The sequence below is a fragment of the Rana temporaria genome, chromosome 1, assembly GCF_905171775.1.
Source record: "Rana temporaria chromosome 1, aRanTem1.1, whole genome shotgun sequence".
NCBI lineage: Eukaryota > Metazoa > Chordata > Amphibia > Anura > Ranidae > Rana > Rana temporaria.
The window spans coordinates 221552427-221570108 of NC_053489.1; the positions used below are offsets into that span (position 1 = coordinate 221552427).

Below are 17682 nucleotides of genomic sequence, written 5' to 3' on the forward strand. Positions count from 1 at the left end.
TGGAATCGCCACCTAGCGGCCGGCCTAGAATTGCATCCTAAGATCCGACGGTGTAATTCAATTACACCTGTCGGATCTTAGGGCTATCTATGCGGAACTGATTCTATGAATCAGCCGCATAGATACGACAAGCGTATCTCAGAGATACGACGGCGTATCAGGAGATACGCCGTCGTATCTCTGCTGTGAATCTGGCCCTATGTATGTGAGGTAAAACAGCTGAATGATGACAATAATGGGCAGAAACAGAAAATGGCGGGTAAATCTTCTGTTCCTTTTGAGATGTTTAAAGTGTATCTGAACCCTAACTACAAATTTCCCCTTCTTGCTCCAGTTTGGTCTGTTATATACCAGTGAAAATGTTTTAAAATCTGTTAATAAGTGAAAAAAAACTGTGGATCCTGAGGAAAATCTAGTGAGCTGATCATTTCCTTTGTCTGCTCTGCACTCTTATGCCCCGTACACACGATCAGGGTTTTGCCCAGCCAAATCACATCGGAATTCCGACGGAATTCTGTCAGAGTAAAATAGAACATGTTCTATATCTAAACTCTGACGGAATTCCTCGGAATATCCGATGAAACACTCAGGCCCCGTGCACACGACCGGTTTTCTCGGCAGAATTCAGCAAGAAACTCGATGGGAGACGTATTCTGCCGAGAAAACCGGTTGTGTGTACACTTTTCGCCGAGAAACCCGTCGGGAAACTCGTCGAGCCAAAAAGAGAGCATGTTCTCTATTTCCTCATTGGGCAATGGGAACATTTGGCTCAACGAGTTTTCTGACAGCCGAACAAGGAACTCGACGAGCAAAACGATGTGTTTTGCCCGTCGAGTTTCTCGGCCGTGTGTACGCGGCCTCAGATGGGGCTACACACGATCGGAATATCCGATGGAAAAAGTCCGTCTGACATTTTCCATCGGAAATTCCGATCGTGTGTACAAGGCATAACTAGTTATTATTGTTCCAAGTTCTGTCTGTGAACTTTCCTCACTCTATTAGAAAATGTGGTTTTATTGCTGTTTGACTTCCCCTGGCTTTCTTTTCTGTCTGAGAAATAGACGGGTGGTGCAGAGAGGTCTCCCAAATGGGAACACAGCAATATGATTTTGACAGAAGTTCTAACACTTTCTTCTCTATTAAAAAAGTAACAGTTTGGGCTGCAGTTGGACTTTAATTGCTTTTTGTGTCTCTGTTGGGCCGAATTTTTCTCACATACCAGTGACACATAGATAACAGTTAAAATTTGATAGAGCTTTCCAATTTTTTTTTACCAAAAAAAAAAGAAAAAGAAAAAACATTGATTTGCTGAAGTACAGTATGTGTCTCCATTGGCTTTCCTCTAAACTTATGTCACATAGACATGGACAGTGAGGGGGAAAACTCAAGTAATTAGTGTCCAATGCTCTTGATTTAATTTTCTGTTATGGAAAATAGCCCCATAGCTACTGCTATTATATTTAATACTATGGTCACACACCATATGGTTTAAAAAAAAAAACGCCTGTAAAGTGCCTAAATTAAGCCTCATCTGTAATCCCAATGTGAAAGCCTGAGTGCTTTCAGAACCCTTTCACACTGCCAGCACCCGAAAAACGCTGGTAAAGCTCCGCTAAGACCCCTTTCACACTGGGGCGTTTTTCAGGCGCTTTGGTGTTAAAAAAAGAGCCTCAATGCGAAGGGATGCTTTAGGAACGGTGTATTCAACGCTCCAAAATTGCTGCAAAGAAGCTGCTTGCAGGACTTTTTTGACGCCCTGCCAGCGCAGCGCCTCAGTGTGAAAGCACTCAGGCTTTCACATTGGGATTGCAGATCAGGCGTTTTACAGGCACTTTTTTAACGCCAAGACCCCTTTCACACTGAGGCATTTTTTAGGAGCTTTAGTGTGAAAGCACTCAGGATTGCAGATGCAGCTTCTTTCGGGCGCTTTACAGGTGCTTTTTTTAACGATAAAACGCCTGAAAAACGCCCCAGTGTGAAAGGGATCTAATGCATTTTATTGGCCAGAATATTAATCATCTCCCAAGTAAGGTGAATGCAGGAATACTCCCACCCCCACCTGGACATTGTATTCCCACAATGGGGACCCACTGCTGTCAGAATACACTGATTAGCTGACTGACTGCAAGCTGCTGGTCAAATTTTCCAACGAGTCAGTTCAACAGAAGCTGATCTAATGATTGGCCTTTCTCAAACGGGAAGGGCTGCACACATTTCGGACAATCCCTGCTGAACAGACTGTATTTTGATCCTTGCTGTTGTATTCAGGCAGCCACAGCACACACAGATGCCTGAATACAATGGTGTTCCTAAACAGTGACAGTACCTGATGGTTTCCCGCCCAGCTGTGTCACTTTTTTTAGGTCCAAATTGTGGCCAGTTCAGTAGAAATCACCCAAAATTTGAGATGTCCGTGGTCAGCCTTATGCCGCGTACACACGATTGGAAATTCCGACAATAAAACCGTGGATTTTTTCTGACGAAATGTTGGCTCAAACTTGTGTTGCATACACACGGTTACACAAATCTTGTCGGAAATTCCGACCGTCAAGAACGCTGTGACGTACAAGACGTATGACGAGCCGAGATTAATGAAGTTCAATAGGCAGTTCGGCTCTTCTGCTTGATTCTGAGCATGCATGTTTTTTTCGAGAACCTGATTTTAATCTTTTTTTGGCGGAAATTATGACTGAAAAAGTCTGATGGGGCAAACACACGGTCGGAATTTCCGACCAAAAGCTCACATTGGACTTTTCTTGTCAGAATTTCCAATCGTGTGTACGCGGCATTAGTAATTTTCTTACATTATCTCTGTTTTATCTTATACAAAGGTTTGAGGTTAGCAGAACAGTTGTCCCGTAGAGAGGATGAAGCCAAAATTAGACACCGTCTTGGACTCTCTCTTTGGGCTAGTGGAAATTTGGAAGAAGCTCAACACCAGGTTAGTGCCCATATCATTCAATAAACAGTAGATATGATGAAAGAAATATAAAATGTTGTTTTACACTGCATAATAGTATAGTAGGTACATAAACCGGACTAGAAAATCTAAATATGGTCACATGTGGTCAAAACAGATATAGGCTAATTTTGAAGCATATTTTGAAGGTCAGTAGTCCATAAGAACCAATTTCAAGTAATCTTTTACACATCTAATTACAGAAAACTAAAACGTTATCGGGTGCCATGGGTTTACCAAGTAAAATAGCAACCAGTCAAAAATGAGTTTTAAAGCTGAACTCCACGCAGATATAAAAGACACACGTCTATGCAGTACTACATGTATTGATACATCATTACATGTATATTTTTTAATATAGATAGTGTAGGTTCATACATTTGACTTCATATCAGCCCTTTGCAATCTGTACAGCAGCACTGTACACCTGGTCAGGAGCAAACCAGGTGTTCTGCAAGCAAATGTATTGACAAGGAGCATGCTCAGATGGGCAGAGATCAGAGTAAGTAGAGAGATGACCACAGCTGTCTGCTTCTATTGTTTCATTGTCCAGTCAGGAGACCTGGGGTGGACATGGGGACACCACTGTATACTTTAACTGCAAGTGGTGTCATACACCTGACTGTGCTATGTAAATGCGCTTTGTAATACAAATTCTGTGCAGGTAAAACAACTTTCCTATATGTATTCATCTGTGTACTTAGCCTGGAATTCCGCTTTAAACATTCTAGTGATGTCAACATATTTTTTCTGTGCAGTTATAGTGTGTGCACCAAATTTTAAGGTGAAGCCATTATTGTGCCAGTAAATGTCAAGGAGGAGCTGCGGTGGCTCAACACGATTGGCACTGCACTGACAAGCCATTCACCTCTGCAGCTAGGGGTTCAGATCCCGGTCTCGGCTACATGTGAATTGAGTTTGGTGGTCTCAGCCCGGCTCCCGGTGGGTGTGCTATGCGAGGTAAGCCTGCGCTTAGTACGCCCACCCCCCTCCCACAAAAACCACCACACTTACGCGCACTCGAAATTGGGTTAACATGCACGCACTTTGACCACGCGGTCTCTAAAAAAGAGATGCGAAGGACTAACGGGGCTGGTTGAGCGGGCTAGATCCTCTCACTCCCTTATAGGGAGTCCCTCTGCCCCGTTGGGCTTCAAAGCGGAGCAGGTAGGGCGGGCTGTGTGGGACGACCCCCTCACACACCCGCCATTGCCACCCGGGGCATGGAGAAAGGTGGCAGATTACCTCTGGGGGAGGCCTGCCTACTCCCAACTCCTGCAGTCTGGCTCCTCTCCCAAATACACGCACAAAATACACTTTAAAAAAAAAAAAGTCAAAATAACAGAATTTTTGTATCTGAGCATGTACCATCAATTTTTTCTATAAACAATTAATATTAACAATAATTTTTCATGTAAACATTTCAATGTTAGCATTGAAATAAGGTCCAGTTCACGCATGTGGTGTATTTTTTTTTTATGTATGTTTTGCACAACGTTTTAGGTGTTGCCATTAAACTATATTAGAACGTGTGTTTTGATAAAAGTGCATCAGTGCCTAAAAACGCATGTAAAACACTCATAAAAATGTGACGTACCAAAAACATGCCGCACACATGTGAACCAGCCCTAACTGTCAGTTTCATTATCTCAACTTTTGCGGGCAGTGCGGTTAAATCTCTGCATCTCATTCTTCTCAGTATGGTTAGCCAGTATTCTGGGACTTAAAATCGTCCGAGAGGGCCCCCAAAAGCACAGTGCAGCAAAGGTTGTCAAAAAAGCCATGACTTGGTTTAAACACATAGGGCCAGATTCAGGTAGACCTACGACGGGCGTATCAGTAGATACGCCGTCGTAAGTCCGAATCCCCGCCGTCGTATATTTAAGCTTATTCTCAAGCTGAGATACGCTTAAATATTGCTAAGATACGACCGGCATAAGTCTCCTACGCCGTCGTATCTTAACTACATATTTACGCTAGCCGCTAGGGGCGTGTACGCTGATTTACGCCTAGAATATGTAAATCAGCTAGATACGCCTATTCACGAACGTACGCCCGGCCGTCGCAGTACAGATACGCCATTTACGTAAGGCTTTTTCCGGGGGAAAGTTACCCCTGCTATATGAGGCATAGCCAATGTTAAGTATGGACGTCGGGCCAGCGTCGAATTTTCCTTTGATTACGTCGTTTGCGTAAGTCATTCGCTAATAGGGCTGTGCGTAATTTACGTTCACGTCGAAAGCATTGACTATTTGCGGGTTAATTTGGAGCATGCGCACTGGGATACGTTCATTTACGTGGGGTCACGATGATTTTACGCCGCCGCAACTTACGGAGTAAGTGCTTTGTGAATAATGCACTTGCCTGTCAAAGTTGCGGAGGCGTAGCGTAAATAGGATACGCTACGCCCGCACCGAGTTACGCAGTCCCTACCTGAATCTGGCCCATTGACTACAAGTTGTCTTTTTAAGGGTTGTTTATATTTTGCTCCAAGTTTGGTCATAAAAAGCTTCTTTAACACTCATGCCCTGTACACACGACTGGTTTTCCCGTCGGAATAAACTGTGATGGTTTTTCCGACGGAGTTCCAAAGGAATTCTGCTTAAGCTGTCTTGCATACACCCGGTCACACCAAATTCAAGAACCCGGTGACATACAACACTACGACGAGCCAAGAAAAATGAAGTTCAATGCCCTCTATCTAATTCTGTCGGAATTTCCGACTGAAAAAGTCAGATGGGGCATACACATGGATGGAATATCCGATGAAAAGCTTCCGTCTGACTTTTTCCGTCGGAAATTCCTCTTGTGTGTACAAGGCATAAGAGATGTGGGATAAACTCCTCCAAGGGCTTAGTAGATTGTATAGGATTCTTTCACAAAATATAACAGGATACTTCTAGTTATAGGTATTAGCACAAGAGGTAGTTAGTCCGGGGAATATCTGATTGCCTCCTGGGGAATCTGGAAGGATTTTTTTCCCCGCTGGAGCATGCTTTATTGGGATTTTTACTTCCTCTGGATCAACTGTGGGTGTGCGGTTGTGTATATGGAGGTTTTCTATTTGTACGTGGTTTGAACTAGATGAACATGTGTATTTTTAAATCAGACTAACTATATACAAAGATTTCCCAGAATTTCAAATTATCTCTAAAAGCATATAGCATGTATTTTGTTTACAAGCAACAAAGCACCATCAGACTAAACTGAATATGTCCTCTTAGAACTGATATGCAAGTGTTTTGGTGCGTAGTCATGCAGTCATCTTCTTGCTTTTTTCTACGTTTTGCAATCTTTATTGGGAAAACTTTCCTAAAGGATACCAAATGGACTCAATTAATGCAACTTTTCTTGGTGAGCATATACCAACTAGAGCTGTAAAAGCCCCCCTAATGGAATCATTATAGAAATTAATGTCACAATATAGTGTTCAAAGCATAGTACTTCTGAACCCCCTGGCAGAATGCCAGATTTGGATTAGCTCCATTCAGCTCAGATATTATAGTGCATTTTACTACACCTACTGTATTACTTAAAACATTTTTTTTTTAACAAGACTACTTAAGTAACATAAGGGTAGTTTTAAAGGAAACATGTAGCAAGAGGATTATAAGTAGAGTATCATTTCAGAATGCTCCTATTAAAAAGTGCTAGCTGCCTGACTGTCCCAGGGTTTAATATTTTTTATATCGCTAACCTGGAATGAGCATGCAGATAAGGAAATCACAATGAAGTTAGACTCTTGATCTGTGCTGGGCCAGAGACTTAAAAAAGGTACCATCACCGACAGCAAAATAACAGCCATGCCTTTAGCATTTTCAGAAGAGGTCAACAATGGCAACTTACATGCTTTTGTTAGCATGGATTTCCTTAAAGGACAACTTCAATTTTGATAAAGTTTTCCTTTAATGTATCTCCCCTGCCTCCTGAGTGATGCCTAAATAATAAAATACTTCCCTTCATTCTGGGTGCCACGCAGTATTTGTAGCTAAAGCTCTCAGTCAAATTCAGTACCAACTGTGCATGCACACCACTTGCCCGCTTCACACAAGTGGTGTGCTACCACTATAGAAGCTGGTGAAGAACTCTGGAGCCTGGACAATAGTAAGTGTTTTACTATCTGTGCTTTACTGAGAGGGGTGGTGGAACAGGATAACGTAACTGAAAAAAGTTGTCTTTTCAACAAACTAAAGATTTCCGAAAACAGAATTAAGTATTTGAAATAATCAAATTCCTCGGCTCTATGTCTACTAATAATTTTCAGATAGCATTCTGCATTAAAAAATTACCTGCATGGTGTTCCACAAGCAGCATGCTAGGCCCATGTGTTCCCCCAAATCTTTTTCTTTTTCTGTAGTGGAAAATATTGAGCTAGAAATAGAGCATATTCGCTTAACATTCTTGCCATTTTGTTGGTTTATGTTTCAGAAATGTAGCATAATCAATATACATAAAATGAAAACATACTGCGCACTGTAAATAAATATACCACAGCATCTGCTCTTTCTTTAGCGCAGCTTCCATAATTCCAGTTTAATTACAATGGTATGAAGTGACCAAAATAGCCACAATTCCTCAAGGAGGCTTCAATTACAAGACAGGTTGTCAAATATTTAATGAGCAAACTGTTTTCTCTGGTTTCAGCTTTACCGAGCTTCAGCGTTATTTGAAACAATAAGACACGAAGCCCAGCTCAGCACTGATTATAAGCTCTCTCTCTTCGATCTACAAACCTCGTCATACCAGGCTCTGCAGCGTGTACTCATCAGTCTTGGTAAGAAGTGCTACATTATCTGGTGGAAAAGGACAGTTGTCATGACAGTTAAAGTGGACCTGACATACACGTGTAACTCATTGCTGCTTTTAAATCATTAAACCTGAATTTGTCTTCAGCTGAGGTTGTTAACAGCAAAAGAATGATAACTGTAGCTGACTTTGTGGACCCTTCCCTAAATCACATTATCAGGGACCATTATTCCTTTAGACTGCTACATTGCTGCTGATTTGGCTTTCTCTGCCCATATCATGAATAAGAAAGCAGGTCTGGTGTGGGCAAATAAGCAGTTGATTTTGTTGTTGCCGTTATTAGATTATATGTGGGTTGCTAAAAATTCAAGTTTCAAGCTCTCTCCTGCCACAACCAAAAATGTAAATTGGACAAGTAGCACATTTTCAGCTTTACAGAAAAAATCCAATTCAATGAGTTGAACTACCACTAGCTGTAATTTATATGCCATAGTAGGATTTATGGTATGTACACTTTGTTTTTCAGTGCAATGACTGTTTTGTGAAATATATCCTTCTTGTTTCAGTAGGAAGCACATGATATAAACTCATTAAAGTGTATCTCAAGCCAGTAGAGTAGGAAATAGTTGTTGTTTATTGGGGGTTGTTTTTTTGTCTGTGTTCTTTTGGGAAGATTTTCTTTCAATTTCTGAGATGCAATAGGAAGTAAATCTATGCAAAGTTAGGGGAAGTCAACTCTTAGGCCTCTTACACACGACCAAGGAACTCGTCGGAAAAGACACATCGTTTTCCTCGACGAGTTCCTTGTTAGGCTTGTCGAGGAACTCGACAAGCTTTCCATGCGTACACACGGTTAAGACAAAATCTCCTCGTTCTCAAACGCGGTGACGTACAACACATACAATGGCAGGGGAAGTTTGATTCTACTGGCACAACCCTTGGGGCTGATTTTGCTAATCTCATGTTACTGCGTGTTAAGTAAAAGTTTGGTAAGAGACGATTTGCACTTTTCAGTCTGTTAGGCCCCATACTCACGACCAAACATGTCTGCTGAAACTGGTCCGCGGGCCAGTTTCAGCAGACATGTTTGGTCGTGTGTGGGCGCGAGCGGGCCGAATTCCAGCAAACATTTGCCCGCCGGGCCTTTTCCCAGCGGACAAATATTCCTGGACTTGTTTTAAAACCGTCCGCTGGAATCCTGCCCGCTCGGACATGTACGGTCGTCAGTACAGACCTACCGTACATGTCCAGGCGCCCGCCGTCCCTCGCATGCGTCGAATGACTTCGACGCATGCGTGGAAGCATTTTAAAGGCGGGCCGCCCACGTCGCCGCATCATTGTCGCGGCGACACCGCATCATCGGCGCGGCGACACCGCGGACACGCCCCGCGTATTGTTTACGCGCGGACTTCTGTACGATGGTGTGTACAACCATCGTACAGAAGCCCTCTGGCAGACATGTACGGTGAAAACGGTCCGACGGACCGCTTTCACCGTACATGTTTGTCCGTGTGTACCCGGCCTTACAGCGTGAAACATGTGTTATCTCCATTACAAATGCTACTTTTACCGAAGGTGCGCTCCCGTCTCATACTTTATTCTGAGCATGCGCAGGTTTCTTAGCATACACACGATCGTGTTTCTCATCGAAAAACAGCCCGACGAGGAACACGACGAGGAAATTGAGACTCCCGTCGAGGAAAAAGAGAACTTGTTCTCTTTTTTCCTCGTCGAGTTCCTTGACGGTTTCCTCAATGAAAAACGTACACCCGACTGTTTTCCTCGGCAAAAAAGCTCTCCCACCAAGTTTCTTGATGGATTCTATCGAGGAAAACGGTCGTGTGTACGAGGCCTGAAGCCTCGTACACACGACAGAGTTTCTTGGCAAAAAACGTCAAAACCATCCCGTCGAGCCAAAAAGAGAGCAAGTCTTCTTTTTCCTCAACGGGAATGGAGAAACTTGCCTTGTCGAGTTCCTCGACAGCCTAACAAGTCTGCAAGTTTTGGGGAAACTGATGGAGCAGATTTAAAAGTACCATAATGTTTACATGCATGGTATTAATTTTAAAAAACATGAATATAAAAAGGAAACATGGAGGCAGAGCAAGACACTGTCTGATTTTTTTCTTACAGCAGTAACCTTGCAAAACAAAAAATATTGTAGTTATTAAAAGGACCTTCAGCTTTCCTGAATATGTAGACAGAAATGTTTAGCTACTAATCAGGAATTTGTAAAAGGAAAAGTGTATTTTTTTCCCCAATAAATTGAGGCAGCCGAGAATACTAAAAGAAACCCAGAAAAGTTGTTTTTCAAATCCTTAACACTTGATTCATACCAGATTTAGACCAGTAAAACAAGCTTTGATAGATTGTTTTCAGCTACCAGAGTAGTATCGCATTAAAATGTTATTAGGTTGCATTCTTATATTCATTTATAGCATGTTGATATATGAAGTTCCTTTTGTATGGGAGAGGGGCTCCTTTTGTTTGCTGGTAGCATGGGTGGGTAAAAGGGAAGATTTAAAGTAGATCTAAACCCTACTTGGATGGCAGTATATGATATGATATAACATTACTGTGTATCATAAACAATTGCCATTTTATGTTTAAGAAAATAACTTGTTCACATTTCATATATAGGTACTTGTTTTGCATCTCAGTGCTGCTGATCTCCTGTGGCCTGTGTGAGGAACTTCCTATATACATGTAGTTTAGGAATCATTGGCTCGACTAGGAGCATGCATGACAGGGAGACAACCGGGGATCACCAAGAGCATGCATGTCAGGGAGACAACCCAGGAGTACATTTAGGAGATACTTCTTACATCATCACAGGAAATGCCTGAAAAAGGACCTTCGTGGCAAGATCTGTAAATATTTTTGTAATGAAACTGCAGATTTAGGAAGATTAATTACAACTTTTGAAGTTACATTTAGGTTGCATTCACATATGAGCTGAGCATGTTTGGTTGTTTTACATGCTATTTTTTTAGCATTTGTTAGGTGTTTTTGTACACTTTTGACAGGCATCTTTTTCTTCCTTTTTTGATAATTTTATGCAATTAAAAACTCATTAGTAGGGAAAAAATGCACACTTTTGGGATCCTTTTTTTATTTATTTTTACACAATTTACAGCAATCCCAAACTGAAATCTATTTGGGACAAAAATGGTTAAAGTTTGAAGCTTGTAGGTCAAAAGAAGTGTATAAACTTTTTTGAGCTACAAGTTGAAATTCAGGCAACTCTTTGTATATGTGTGAACAGGAACAATTGAAAACCATGGGATTTTGGACGTTGAGCATTTTGGAGATTCAAGCTCTGGTGTGAATGGAACCGAGAATATTACAACTAATATATAATATTAGGTCCAGGTTTAGATCTATTAATGTTTTGTTGGCTTAGTATGAAAACAAGTTTTCGGTGCTGTAATACTGAAATACAATACTTTGGCTTAGTTCCTTTTTTAAGAGTTTTATTTTAAGGGTATTACTTTTTTGTTGTCTTGGATGGAGTGGCGATGGATTAGTACTCTGTCAGATTTTTTGTATACAGTCTAATGAGAGTGCCAAACAAATGCTCAAGAATTCAACATATTTAATGTTAAAATTGGTTCATAGAAGAAAAAAAGTCAATGTGTTTTGGGGGCCAAAGAGTCTCCCCCAAAAATCTCACCATCTTTTTTTCTATTTAACACCCCATGAGGGCACATCACTCTATTTTGCTACACTTGTTAACATAACATAACATTGCCTTCTCAAACCGTTTCAAGTAGAGGAACATATTCTATCTTGTATCTGCCTATCCAAGTCCATGTTAACACTCTAAATACCTGAGCCATGATTATTATTATTATTATTATTATACAGGATTTATATAGCGCCAACAGTTTGCGCAGCGCTTTAAATCAGGGAAGACAGTACAGTCACAATACAAATCAATACAGGAGGGATCAGAGGGCCCTGCTCGTTAGAGCTTACAATCTGATGAAGGAGGAGTCTGTTTAGCCCCAGAAACACACTATACTTTTTCTGCTCTGAACGCATTTTAAAAACATAGGACTCTTGGATTTTTTGCTTGGTGCTCTCATTGGATCATATATACATGGTTTCTCAACTGTGTTTTTTAAGGAGTGTCTCTGTTTTTGAGGAGTGTTGCCAAATCAAGGCTAGTGTGGCCAGTGATAATTTGTTTGACTCACTGAAATCTTGGAAGCCTCTCCTCATTCTTTATTTTGCGCTGCAGCCAATCATTCTGAGGACTTTCATGAATGTCCACTCAGAATGAGGAAAAGCCCACCAGGCCATTTATGTACAGTGGCTGGGTGGGAGGAGGTTAAATAGGTTTCAATTCACACTCTGTCAAACATGTAACCATTCCATACTCTACCCAAAATGAAAATAAATTGATTTACCAAAGTCATTACAGTATAATAGTAAAAGTAATCCATCACCCAACTCCTACATACTAGTAAAGTACCTATGCAGTGTATGCCAGCAATGCACTTGCATTGAAATTTGTATGTTGTCAGGTAGCAGAAGACCACAACCAGCAGCATTTTTAATAGGAATTTACCCTGATTGCAGGTTAAAAAGGAAAACCTAGAGGCAAATACACTTCTACGAAGCCATCATTAGTTAAATCATAGTGATATCACAGTGATTTAACCCTAATGGATAACTCCTTTGTAGAAAAATCCTACACCTTTCATTGTTGAACTTATTGACTTCATAAACTCATCTCATTGTCTGTTTTGGTGGCTTTTTTGGCCAGTAGCTGCACAAGCTTTGCAGGACTGCAGTCAAACATGTATTTTCACTTATGTTCCTCTATTATTAACCTTTTTCTGAGACTAGCATAATGATTTTGGTGGTTGACTTAATTGGTTTACCATGTACAGTATGTTTATGCAATTTGAATATATTTTGCAGGACATCATGATGAAGCTTTGGCAGTTGCAGAGAGGGGAAGAACTCGAGCTTTTGCAGACCTTCTAGTTGAGCGACAAACTGGGCAGCAAGAATCTGACCCTTACTCCCCTGTGACTATTGACCAAATCCTGGAGACTGTTAATAGCCAGCGAGGATTGGTGCTCTACTACTCACTAGCTGCTGGTTATCTTTACAGTTGGTTACTGGCACCTGGTTCAGGTGAGAGAAGAGATACTGTATATTTATTCTTTGCTGTTCTAGCTATCACAACACCATGAAGAATATCATTTTGAAGTTAAAAAGCAAAAATGCATTTTTTGTCTTTTGAAATTTTTATCTAGATCAAGCTGTAGATAATTGCATTTCTAAATTATGATACCTTTCTCTACAGTTTCTACAGCCCTGCTCACTTAATAATGAAACTGTTTAACTAAATGTTTGTGGCTTGAAATAAAATGCTGACTCAACATGAAAATGCTCAGTTGGAATCAAAACTAAGACCTCATACACATTGGATATTGAGGAACTGAAATGATCCTAAGCTCAGCAAGCCAGGAGTATATTGAGGTCACTTGGGATTGCAAATTAACTTCGTTTTCTGTATAGATTGCAATTGTACAAATGGAAACCACAAAGAATTTTAATTCATGCAAATAATCTAGAGAACTTTAACTTTAACTAAGTTGTTTTCATCTGTTCAATTTTTTTGCAGGAATTCTGAAGTTTCATGAATGCTATCTGGGAGACTCATCACTGGAAAATACCAGCGATTTTACTGATTCTGGAAGTATGAGTTTTCAAGGATCGAATAGTTCAGTTCTAGAGCAATACATAGCAAATGTACGTGAAACCTTAGGAGTGGACTCTTACTACACAAGGTATGTAATATGACAACCAAGGTCAATTGGAGATCTGCAGTGATTTGAGTCTCTGCAACCTTTATCCCTTTATCCCTATTTACAGATGTGGTATGTCAGTCAAAGTCCATTTTGATTTTAACCACTATTAGCTGCACATAAAGGAAACCTCTACTCCAAAATACAAGGGCTGTTATTGCTGACATCCTTCTAAGAATTCTAGTTGTCATAGTTGGTTATCCGTTGCTCCAATATTGTCCCTGACCAGGAACAAGCAGTCAAATTAGAAAGTCAGAATAACTTTGCATATTTGTTTCAGGTTAGAAAGTAATGAAGCCACTGGCACCCAAGCATCTAGAAGATTGATGGTGAACCCCAGATGTTTTAGAACTACATTCCCTATGATGCTTATTCACACTGCAGTGTAGTTGAGCATCATGGGAAATGTAGTTCCAAAACATCTGGGTTGCCGAGGTTTGCCATCACTGATCTAGAATTTACAGTTCAACAAATGCAGTCTTCATATTCTCCCAGTACATTTTTTCTAATAATTTGGCTATATAGCCTGCAAATAGCATTTCTTTTTTTTTTCTTCCATATTTTTTTTTTTTCTGGATAATTTGTACAAGCAAAAAGTTATCAAACAGAATGTGTCAAACAACACTTATATTGGAAGAATGGTAAATACAGTATGTGCGGTTCATCTGATTATAGTAATTGTCTTTTAAGTCAGACTTTCATAGCATTATAGTTATGTAACATTTAGGTGCGCTTTTTAAGCTGCTCTTTCCTCCCTGGAGCAAAGTCATCCAGGTGAGGGGGGAAAAAGCCCTGTGTGCATGAAGCCTTAAGTGTGTTTAAAGTGGAGGTTCACCCAAAAATCCACTTTTTGACATTAGCTGTAGCATACTGCTAACATCTGCAGTATGCTTTTTTTTTTTTTTTTTTTTACTTGTACTTATCGTTATATGAGCCCTTGTTTTCCGGCTCCGAGCGGGGAATCCTGCGGGGAATGGACGTTTCTAAGTGAAGAGGAGTTGATTGAGGGCTGCTAAGGCGCGTCTTGGCCTTGTTTAATCTTCAACTGCCATGATGCTGCACATGTGATCAGTTATGACACCAGCCATTGGATGGTTTGACAGTTTGGTTGAGAGAACAACCAATGTGACAGTTAACATTCCCCGCATGCCAGGAATGTAACTGCTTTTTCAAACTGTTAAATTGATGGGTTTACTTCCACTGTAAGGATGCTGGAAAGTTTATTTTGAGGGTGAACCTCCGCTTTAATATGAATGTGCAATCCAATAGACTCAGTGGCATTGATTTACTAAAACTGGAGAGTACAATATCTGGTGCAGTTGTGCATGGTAGCCAATCAGCTTCTAACTTCATCTTGTTCAGTTAAGCTTTGAAAATAAAACCAGGAAACTGATTAGTTTTTATGCAGGGCTGCACCGGATTATGCACTATCCAGTTTTAGTAAATCAACCTCAGAGCTCTCAGTAATCAGCAATCGGTATAAGACCTGGTATGGCATTCTCTTTTTGCCTGCAATTTACATCTGTGTGATGATGGGTGGTGTAGCTGTTATCTAGCTATGCTGGCAAAGAGCACCGAAGGGGAAAAATGGGAAGTATTTTTCCAAGCAAAACCTGTATTAAATTATTACATACAGAGATACAGAACTACAAAGAGATAAAAAGGTATAAGACTTCATTTGGGCTTTAAAGATCAGACTTGTTCAAGTGCTGGGAGCAGGTTAGGTATCATATTTACCTGAATACATTTGCTCCCTCTTTCATGTGACATTATAAGTTATTCATCATTTTCTTTTTAATCCAGGCACTATCATTTTTCTCAGTCTAAGTTAGAAGTCTACCAAATTTGTTTTGTTTTGTAGGGGAGATTTTAACTCACTTCCTCTCTCCCAGAGTGTGGCAATAACTGGGTCAGGAAGTGAAAATTACAGTGGTATCTGTGCCGGGACAAGGTCACCCAGTGCCCAGGGCAAAGATGCCAAACTGCGCCCCCTTCCCCCATTCATGATGTGCAATCTTAGGGGATGCTACGTCGAGCAGTCACTCGCTTGTCAAAATCACTGCCTCTATCGCTACTCTTTTCAGCCTTGTAACAGAAGAAAGGCGCCCCCATCCCGACAGTAAACCATTGTGCCAAATAACTCGGGGATGTTACAGCATCACCAACAGATATGGGAAATATCCCTTAAAAAACAGAATATTGGTAAATTTTATTCCCATACCCCACTGTGGCTTAACAGCCATATGCCAGAGCTTGCGGGGGAACCTGACTCGGTGGTGTGGGCCAGACACGGAATAATATACTTGCACCAAGTCCTATCAAGCCCAGGGCTCAAGCAGTTTCAGGCACTTAGAGAGGAATTTTCGCTCCCACAGCACTTAGCATTTAAATACCTGCAGCTTCGTCATGCACTTCGAACCCAGCTGCCGTCCCTGGAGGTAGAGTCGGAGTCCCCGCCGGTATTGGATGTTGTCCTGGGGACTAATCCCTCCAAACTTATTTCACACCTATACCGCACCATTAGGCACCGGGGTACAATAGCCGTTACTCAAAAAGCTAAAATGGCCTGGGAACGGGATGTAGGCCCAATAGAGGGGGCGGACTGGGATGAGATACTTGAGGGGACCAAGGCTACATCACCTAAACTGTCAGACAGACTGACGCAACTTTACATTGTTCACAGAGCATACCTGAAACTTCTGAGGCTGGCCAAGTTCCAACGCACACCCGATCCGACCTGTCGTCTGTGTCAGTCCACAGGGGGCACATTTTACCATCTGATTTGGAGCTGTCCAAATATTCAGACTTACTGGACGCAGGTTGTCCACTTTCTGCATGACAATATGGGGTCGCCTGTGGTACTTGACCCTAAGCTGTGTATTCTGGGGCTGATGCCTGACGTAGAGGTGGATAAATATCACACAATTTTCATTTTGGAGACCCTATTCTTAGCTCGAAAGGTAATTGCTCAGAGGTGGATGCAGGCCCTACCCCCCACGCTACCGATGTGGAAAAAGGCTGTTAATGACACCTTGCCATTTAAGAAGCTGATTTACACACACAGGGGTGCCACACAAAAGTTCCAAGGTTTGGGATAGATGGCTAGAGGATGGAGAGGCGTGTGTGTAATCATGACTTGCCCGAAGGATGTTCCATATTAAAATGTTCCTTTGCCCTGGTGACCATGTGACACTATGACTAGAGGGATATGAGTGAACAAGATGAACATGCATTTCACCGTATGACATTGTATTTTTATTGACAAATGTGTTTGACCTGCTTTGTATTATGTGCTTTGACTGAATAAAGTTGTTTTTTCCAAGTAAAAAAAAAAAACATTGTGCCAAGGACAGATGCCCCTCCCACCCTCCCCTTGTCCTGGCCCTGAGTGGTATTAAACCCCCCCCCCCAAAAAAATATTAAATTGCAGCTCACCAATTCTTAAATGTGGTGTCTGCCTACGTTTTGTTTTAGGTGTTTTGCTTTATTTAAGTAAGTCTGTTATTTCTCCACTACTTTAACAGACCAAGCTGTCCAGACAAAGAAGCAGTTAGAGGGTTGAGACAAATTATTTACCACTGACAAGGGTGCTTATGATGGTCAGATTTTATTTATTTATGGAACACCTTTATCTCAACAGGGAAAGAAAATGTTTGCTGTAATTTCTTATAGAGTGTTATCTGGAGTTCAGCCCTAAAGTAGAACTGTAGGCAAAACTTTATTATTTTTTTCATTTTGGATAGAGCAAAGGAGGGTTATAACCCCTGTCATTTTTTTTTTTTTTTTTGCCATCTGCGTCCCATTGTGATATACCTTCACTTCCTGTCCCATAGTCAAACAGGAAGTGAGAAGAAATCCCTGTAAATTAAGGGAATTTCTTGGGGACACCCAGGTCACCAGAACTAGAGTACCCATTTGGGTAAGATCTTTTAATTTCACTTTTACTGATAATGATAAACAGGACAGATAGAGAGGGTGGATCTCCCTAATAGGGGTACAGACAGCAATAAAAACTAAAAGGTGTTCTAATCACTCTCCACTCTATCAAAAACAAAAAAAAATAAGTTTTGCCTTTAGTTAGTCTGGATGTTCTTTGTCGTTAATGTAATATTTGTTTTAGAAACACAAAGTATACAGTATATAGTATAGCAA

The 17682-nt window shown here is 41.0% G+C and overlaps 1 protein-coding gene across 2 annotated transcripts in view; it reads left to right on the plus strand.

Moving 5' to 3' along the window:
- TTC28 (tetratricopeptide repeat domain 28) overlaps window positions 1–17682 on the plus strand; it is a 636155-nt gene that overhangs the window by 418583 nt on the left and 199890 nt on the right. For both annotated transcript variants that reach the window (XM_040350766.1, XM_040350776.1), the window contains exons 8-11: window positions 2832–2941; window positions 7604–7733; window positions 12635–12853; window positions 13347–13512. In XM_040350766.1, coding sequence (XP_040206700.1) covers window positions 2832–2941; window positions 7604–7733; window positions 12635–12853; window positions 13347–13512 — 625 coding nt within the window. The remainder of the gene's footprint in view (window positions 1–2831; window positions 2942–7603; window positions 7734–12634; window positions 12854–13346; window positions 13513–17682) is intronic.